At 56.8% G+C, this 8,172-nt stretch overlaps 1 protein-coding gene across 4 annotated transcripts in view; it reads right to left on the bottom strand.

Annotated features, from left to right (window-relative positions):
* The window catches only part of LIG1 (DNA ligase 1), a 31,714-nt gene that overhangs the window by 374 nt on the left and 23,168 nt on the right, over positions 1–8,172 (bottom strand). For all 4 annotated transcript variants that reach the window (XM_077747260.1, XM_077747264.1, XM_077747262.1 and 1 more), the window contains exons 22-27: positions 6,016–6,160; positions 5,802–5,884; positions 4,567–4,719; positions 2,297–2,350; positions 1,563–1,706; positions 72–164 (exon numbers count right to left, since the gene is read on the bottom strand). In XM_077747260.1, the coding sequence (XP_077603386.1) occupies positions 72–164; positions 1,563–1,706; positions 2,297–2,350; positions 4,567–4,719; positions 5,802–5,884; positions 6,016–6,160 (672 nt within the window). The remainder of the gene's footprint in view (positions 1–71; positions 165–1,562; positions 1,707–2,296; positions 2,351–4,566; positions 4,720–5,801; positions 5,885–6,015; positions 6,161–8,172) is intronic.

The following is an 8,172-nucleotide window of genomic DNA, read 5'->3' as shown; positions in this document are numbered from 1 at the left end:
TGTCCCCAGGGGTACCCTCACCCCCCATTCCAGAACCCACCACTGAGGAGCCGGCCCGGCCGAGGCCTCACCTGGGCACTGGTCGTAGCCTCCTCTGGCTTCTTGTCTTTGCGGACGCGGATAAACCGGGGGAAACGGAGGGAGATCCCCTTCTCACCATCCACCTGGAGGGGGCGGGGGTGATGATGGAGACCCTCCTGGGGTCCAGCCCTCAGGCCACCTATGCCGGCAGTTTCCTAGCCAGTCTCCTCTGCGCTCCCTCCCCTCCAGCCTCCATTTCCTCATCCACATGATGGGGCCAGGCAACAGGTTATAAAAATTAAATAAGGTAACAAAGTGCTTAGTTAGGACCACATCTGGAGCATAATAAGTGCTGAAGAAACATGAGCTACCATAGCTATTAGTTATGCTGCTGTTACATGATTATTCTTAGAGCCGAGAGGCAGGACAGCAGACACGGGGTGCAGGTCCTAAAACCAGAGGCAGGGTTCAAATCCCAGCTCCCAACTCAGAAGCTGCGTGACCCTGGGCCAGTGACCTCGGCTCCCGGGGCTCTATTTCTGGGGACGTTCAGTGTGTCCTGAGGATGGGACGCGTGCTCACGGGTGCCGAGCTCGTTAGCACAGTGCCCGTTTCGCACAGCTGTTCCAGAAACACTGCTCCTGTCACTTGTCACCCGGGGGACCCTGTCTAGGGGTGGAGCCTGACTGAGAATTTTCAAAAAAAATTCAACTTAAAAACAGGAGTCCAGGGGTGCCTGGGTGGCTCAGTTGGTTAAGCATCCGACTTTGGCTCAAGTCATGATCTCATGGTTCGTGGGTTCGAGCCCCGCGTCGGGCTCTGTGCTAACGGTGCAGCACCTGCTTGGGATTCTCTCTCTCTCTCTCTCTCTCTCTCTCTGCCCCTCCCCTGCTCTCGCTCTCTCTGAAAATAAATAAACTTTAAAAAACAAAAATATGGAGTTCCGCCTTTAAACAGAAGATCAGTCCTAATCGGAAAAGCGTACGCAAGCTAGATTTTGAAGGATTGGAAGAAATCACAAAAGAAATCCATTTTTACTGCCAGGTTTCTGGAGGGGAGTGCAGAGCGTGACCCCCGTGCCGTTTCTCCGTACGTTGACCCTTTACAGCCGGTGTTGAGGACTGAACCCCGGTGACGGACACCAGCCTGGGCATTTTAAGACTCGGTAGCGAGAAAATGGACTGCGGTGGAGAAAGAAGCGCCCTCCCAGCTGGCGTCAATGCTCAGCAGGAAGCGTCTCCACTTTTACCCAAAAGAACTGTGTTTTCAAAACTCACTGAAGAAACAAACGTGAGACTATGATACGAGAGGAAACAATTTCACTGTTTAGTTTCTAAACCTGGGGAATTTCTTTAAAAAAAAAAAAAGAGAGAGAGAGAGAGAGACGTTGACCTTGCTGTCTTACACCCAAATAAAATGCAAGTTCAAGACTTCCTGGCTGTTATCAGAGCGGTAGCACAGGCGTGGGTTCCATGACCCCCTCCCCTCCTGCACTTGGAAGGTGGGCCCCAGGTCCCTCCCGCCGCACCCCTGCGACTCACCAGGCCCCGGGCAGCAGGGTAGATGGGGGACAGGGACAGGTCGGCGCACTTCACCTCCCACACGGCGCTGGGGTCCAGCCAGTGGTCGGGGGCCACGGCGCCGTCGGCCCGGACGTAGGAGCGTGGGCTGGGCAGCACCAGGGCCTGCGGGGAACAGCAGCGGGTGGGAGGAAGCGAGGGTCTCGGATTGCCAAGTCAGGGAGAGGAAATGGGCGAAGGAGACAGACGGAGACACGGAAAGGCCTGGGTGGGGGTAAAGGGGGAAAGGCGAAGGGAAGAGATGAGAGACAGAGGCCCTGGGACCTGAGTTAAGGCAGTCAAGATAAAAGGCGCAGAGACAATGACGGGACCCAGAGAGAGAGAAGCGAGAATGATACAGAGGCAGAGACACCAACACACAGGAAAGGGGGTCGTACCCAAGGCGCCTGTGACCATCACAACAGTCCCAGTTACATTACTAGGGGCTTAACCTGCCCCGCGACTCAGCCCCCAGCAGAGGCGGGCGCTGGGAAGGTGGAGGCTCCACGACCCCGCCCATCTGCAGCAGAGCTGGGACTTGACCCTAGACATGAGGGGCTCCCAAGCCAGCTCCGCTGCCTGCTGTCCCCTCCCAGGACCCTGAGCCCCAAGGCAGCAGAGGCCCAGCGCCCTGTACACACACACACACACACACACACACACACACACACACACACACAGCGCGTGGGGAGAGGCTGCGAGGTCGCGGTGCCCACCTGAAGGCTCTGGAAATGCTCCTCCAGCTCCTCGTCACTGAAGCCGGTTCCAAGCTGCAGGGAGGACAGCGGAGGTCAGAGGCACGTGGCAGGCGGCCAGGCGCCTCCCCTCTCCTGCCACTGAGACCTGGGGGGTCTGTGCCAACCGCAGGCCCCGCCCCACCCTCCTCTGCACACACTGGAGGCCCCGCCCTCCTCTGGCCTGACCAGCACCCACAGAAACCGCAGAGGAGGGACCAGGGGAGAGCTGGGCACAGACCCAGGATGGGGAATGCCCCCTCCCTGCCCCATTCCTTCTGCCCACCTGCTGCCCTTTGCCTTACGGAGAAGCTCCTTCTGCTCTGCCTCCGTGGCCCAGGGCTGCCCCCTGGGCTCCCCCACACCCCAGCAGCCCCATCACCGGCTTTCCTCTCCCATCTCAACCGGCCAAAGGTTTTCTCTCACCTACCCAAACCGTCAAGGCTAACAACCAGCACTCGCCGCCAGCGAATGTAGCCAGACGGACATCTTCGAACCACCGACATAAAATTTCAACCGCAAAGCCCGCTTTGTATCGAGAGCCTTAAGTATTTTCTTTCCTGTTGTCCGACAGTAGCTCTAAAACTGTGCTCGGTGAGTTCGTGTGAAACGGTGACAGGCTGGTGCCCTGAGATATCTGCGAAGCCACTTCGGTCACGGACCGCCCAGGCTAAGCGTCGGTTTAGTGGACAGAACAAAGCTGGCCACACGGGAACCAGCCGACTACTGGGCGCTGGTTCCGGAAACGGGGCGGGGAGGGGGATGCACCTTGAACACCCAGCCACAAGTTTGTCAATGGTCGTCTCACTAAAGCGGAGTCAGCGGCTAGTTGACCACCCCACCATCACTGACCGGAAGAGCTGTCAATGACAGACCCCTTGGGGTCAAGTATGGGCCCCAATGGGGAAGAGCCATCAATTTCTAGAAGGCGTGACTGGCCCAGCAGTGAGAAATCCTCATCCTCCCGAAAGGATGCTTTTTCCCCAATGGAGTTTTGCTCAGAACCCTCCCCCGACTCCTTCCTCCCTCTCTGAGAATGACGCTCCTCCCCTGCGTGGGGCCAGCTTGGGTTCTGCTATCGTTTGCACGTCCCAAGCTGCAATGCTCTGCTATTTCTGAATAAGCCCGTTTTTAAAATAACTGACTGTTTTGTTTTTATTTTTAGGGTTAGCACATTCATGTCGTGTATAAAAGTCCCGAAGACAAGTGCAAGCGCTCTAATATTTTTTTTACACTATGTTACTTAAGCGTATCTGACGGCATTTGAAATGGTACTTAGGGGGGTGCCTGGGTGGCTCAGTCGGTTAAGTGTCCGACTTCAGGTCAGATGTGGTCTCACTGTTTGTGAGTTCAAGCCCCGCGTCGGGCTCTGTGCTGACAGCTCAGAGCCTGGAGCCTGCTTCGGATTCTGTGTCTCCTTCTCTCTCTGCCCCTCCCGGGCTCATGCTGTCTCTGTCTCTCAGAAATAAATGTTAAAAAGTATTAAAAAATTAAAATGGTAGAGGATAAAAAGTGAGGAAAAAAATTACTCATATACTCAGATTACAAGTTTGTAAAAACATAAATAGGACGTTCCCTCAAATATTAGTTGTTACCTCTAGGCACTGGAATTATGGGTAAGTCTGTTTTTGGGTGGCAAGAATCTCACATTTGTTGGATCAACAATGTGTGTGGCTTAAAAAACAAACAAACAAAAACCCCACTACATTTTCCAAGCGCTCTTGTGGATGGGGGTGGGCCACAGAGCAAAATTCTGATCGACGCCAGGTAAGCAGAATTCTGGCTGAGGCTTGATGCAGGGGGAACCTCCCTTTGCTCAGGGGCCTGCCTCCTTCTGCTGCTTGGAGCATGGCCATGATGGCCGGAGCTCCTGCAGCCACATTAGTAAGGCGAGGTTGGAAGCACATGACTAAACCACTGTACGGTGCGAGGGAAGCCTGGGTTCCCAATGACATCAGAGAGCTGCCTGCCCACTCCCCCCTTCTCATCACGTGAGCAAAAATCAAATCCCTCTTAAGCCATCGCTATCTGCAGCTGAGCTCTGACATAGCTCATTCCTAACTCATACAGCTTCCTCACGTCTTTTTATACTAGTGTATTTTTCTATCCCGAGTAAGAGTTACTTGCGGGACCAGAAACAGCAAATAAAGACTAGGGAAAAAAAATCATGCTTCACAGGGAGGCCACGAGAGCCTCTTGGTTCCGGCCCCCCCACGATGAGCCGACTTGACTGCCCCCCAGCCCCCCAGCACCTTGCAGATGGCCTGGAACTCCTCGCTCTCGTCGTCGTAGGCGGCCAGCAGGAAGCCCCCGTAGCGGCCGGCCCGCTTCCCGCGGCCTAGGTAGGCGCCGATCACCACGAGGTCCAGGGTGTCGCCCACCCCATCGAGGTAGTCCTTCTTCAGCTGGGGAGGGAAGGCGGGAGGTGAGGGGGCGCCGAGGCACGGACCTCGCTGCCCGAGGCTCCTGGCTGGGAGAGCGCCCGGGAGGAGACCGATGGCGGCCACCAGGCCAAGGCGGGACACAGGCCAAGCTTCCCGGCTTCCAGAGCAAATGGGAAAGAGGCGACCAAACTGGGAAGGACTAGCTAGCAGGGCGGAGGGCAGGCCAGAGACCTCGGGGGTCCCCCCGGGTCCCCCCCCTCCGCTGGGATGTAGGCACGTTCCACCGACTCTTTCACGTGGAGAACGTTTACCGTCTGTTGCAGAAACGCTAACTCAGCACCGGTGCTTGTGCAGCAGCAAATGTGTCCTAAGACAGGAAACGCTCATCCCCTCCCAGCTGCTGATAGTCCGGGGGGCCGCTAACAAACTCGCGCCCCTCCCGCGCTGCCCGGCACCCCCGAGCTGTCCTCCATTCCCGGCCGGCCTGACGCCCTGTGCAAGATGACAATCAGACCACGCGCTTCCTGCCTAAAGCCTGCACTGGCTCCTCAAAACCCTTAGAGGAAAACCCAGTGTATTTTACGCCGCCGCCCAAGGCACTGTGTGATCTGGGGCCTGCTCTGCACCTTGACCTCACCTCACACCTCGATCACCTCGCTCCCGGCACGTGCCGAGCCTGCTCCTACCTCAGGGCCTTTGCACTGGCCGCCCCCGCCCATCTCTGTTCCCAGATCTCCACATGGCTGACCCTTTCCCCTCGAGATCCTCCCTGGCCCCAGCTCAACTTGCTCTCTTCACAGTTCTCATCACCCCCGATGCCGGCTCGTTTATGTCCTGGCCGCCTCCCTTCCCGCTGGCCCCACTCGACACAGAGGCCAAGCTCTGAGGACAGACACGTCATCCGGCTTCCCCGGCACTCAGGCTGGCAGCGCAGCGAGGACCGGGGAAAGGCACCCGCGCTCACACAGGGTGCGGTGTAGGTCGGAAACCCGGAGGGGCCCCAAAGGCAAGGGAATCAAGAGCAAAAATGAACTATTGGGACCTCATCAGGGAACCCGGATGGGAAGATTCCAAACTCGGGAAGGGCAGCCGGGGCGGCTCACCTTCAGCCAGTTGTGTGACCTCTTGGCGATCTCGTAGGTGGCATCGACGTCCAGGGTCTTCACCATCAGCCCCTCACAGGAGTCTGAAGGAGACATGGAAGCGTGGCCTTTGCGAAGCTCGGTGGGGCAGGACGGCCAGGCGGCCGGCGCCTCGGGCTTCGAGGGCAATCACCGGGGGCGCGGCGGCACGCGGCGGCAGGCCCAGGCCTCTCACCCTTCACGGACTGCTCCAAGAACTCGGCGATCTGGTCTGTGTCCTTGGTGTCCAGCGAGGTGGCGAAGACAAACTCGCCCTCCGTCTGCACGAAGTTGTCCCGGAGCAGCTGCCGGCGCCGTGAAAGGGGCTCGCGTACCAGGGACTGGGGGGATGGGAAGGGAAGGGACGGGGCGTCACCGTGGAGGGGGAGATAGAGAGAGAGAGAAAGCCTGACCTGGGGGAGACGGGAAGGCCGTGCGACACACACCACCTCGCAGGCTATGACGGATCGCCCTGAGGGGGAGGAGCCACGCCGGCCCAAGGGCGCCCACCCATTGCAAGTAGAGGCCAAGGGCAGCAACGGGGCTGGAGGCTGTTCAGTCCAGCGACCTCAGGTGCGTAAGACGGGGCCATGGCCCTGATGGAGCTGCAAGGGACTCTTATAATTGTGACTATAGTCCCTTCTTTGTGTGTGTTTGTTTACTCATTTTGAGAGAAGGAGAGAGAGAGAGAACGAGAGAGAGTGCGAACAGGGGAGGGACCGAGAGAATCCCAAGCAGGCTCTGCAGGGTCAGCGCAGAGCCCGACGCACACCTCGACCTTGGGAACCATGAGATCATGATCTAAAGGGAAACCAAGAGTTGGGACGCTTAACCGACTAAGCCCCCCAGGCGCCCCCTAAGTGCTATTTTTCACACACGTTGCAAAAGTGGGTGGTTTAAGGCACCGGCCGGATTTCACCATCGGGACGTCACCCGGCTTCCTCCGTCCAGCAAGGGAGCTCAGCTGGCCAGCATGACACTAAGAAGAAGCCATCAGACCAGCAAGTCACAGTCTGAAAAGACCTCCAGTTCACGAGTCAAGCGCCAGTGGTCGCTGGTCGGCTGCCAGACCGCCTGAGGTTAATTATCGGGCCCACCGCTTCATCCGCCCTGGAGCAGGCGGGGCAGGTGCCGCCACGAACTCTTTATTACGAATAAGGAGGCTGAGGCTCAGAGAGGTTGAGCTGCTTGTCTGCGGCCACACAGCCAGGGAGGGAGAGCTGGGCTGTGACAGCAGGTGGCCCGACCCGTGTCCTGGAGGACCTTCCAGTCTTGGGTTCCCCTCATGCTCTTTTTTTTTTTTTTTTTTTTTTTAAGATTTTATGTGTAAGTTTTCTCTATGCCGAACGTAGGGCTTGAATCTACAACCCCAAGATCAAGAGTTGCAAGGTTTCCTGACTGAGCCAGTCAGGCGCCCTGCCTGCATCCCACCTTTGGGATTTATTGGGAACTTGCTCCAAAAAGCTGCTGTGTACGCCGGCTTACACGTCTCGATATTTATCATGGCGGTGATGCAGTATTGGGTCTCACAGCCCACGTTAACACAGCTGCCATATTGAAAGTGACACACTTTACCATTGACTAATTCACTCGCAGGGGCACCTGGGGGGCTCAGTTGGTTAAGCGTCCAATTTTGGCTCAGGTCATGATCTCATGGTTTGTGGGTTCGAGCCCCGCGTCGGGCTCTGTGCTGACAGCTCGGAGCCTGGAGCCTGCTGCAGATTCTGTGTCTCCCTCTCTTTCTGCCCCTCCCCTGATCACGCTCTCCCTCAAATATAATCCATATTAAAAAAAATAATAACTCTAGAGCGCCTTTGTGGGTTAGTCGGTTAAGCATCTGACTCTTGATTTCAGCTCAGGTCACCATCTCACTGTGAGTTGGAGCCCGTGTCGGGTTCTGCACAGGCAGCGCGGAATCTGCTTGGGATTGACTCTCTCTCCCTCTCTTTCAGCCCCTCCCTGCTCGTGCTCGCTTGCACTCTCAAAATAAATTTTAAAAAGTAAAAAATGGAAAAAAAATAACTCCAATATGTTAACCCAACAACATGCCCTTATGAAAATAATGCCAGAAGGGGCATTATTTTACATTTTTGCAAATTCTTTAAGGTCTGGCTTTTAACAGAGCTTGTGTGCAGAGACGGCCGTGGCACATTGCTCTGATCGTGGTGCAGGAAGAGAATCTGCCCGCCCGAGCTGTGGACCGGGAAGGGGGGGCCTGGAGACCCTCAAGGACCCTCAGGCCACACTCTGAGAACTGTTCCCTGCACGCGGCCTCCCAGCTCAGTGACGTGGAGGTTGGAAGACCCAGACTGTGGGCTCCCCAGCCCACACCCCCCTCCCCCCATACCCCCCA

This window comes from Crocuta crocuta, unplaced genomic scaffold (genome assembly GCF_008692635.1).
Source record: "Crocuta crocuta isolate KB4526 unplaced genomic scaffold, BGI_CrCroc_1.0 scaffold334, whole genome shotgun sequence".
NCBI lineage: Eukaryota > Metazoa > Chordata > Mammalia > Carnivora > Hyaenidae > Crocuta > Crocuta crocuta.
The sequence above is the reverse complement of the archived record's forward strand: the minus strand, read 5'-3'. Positions and strand labels throughout refer to the sequence as shown.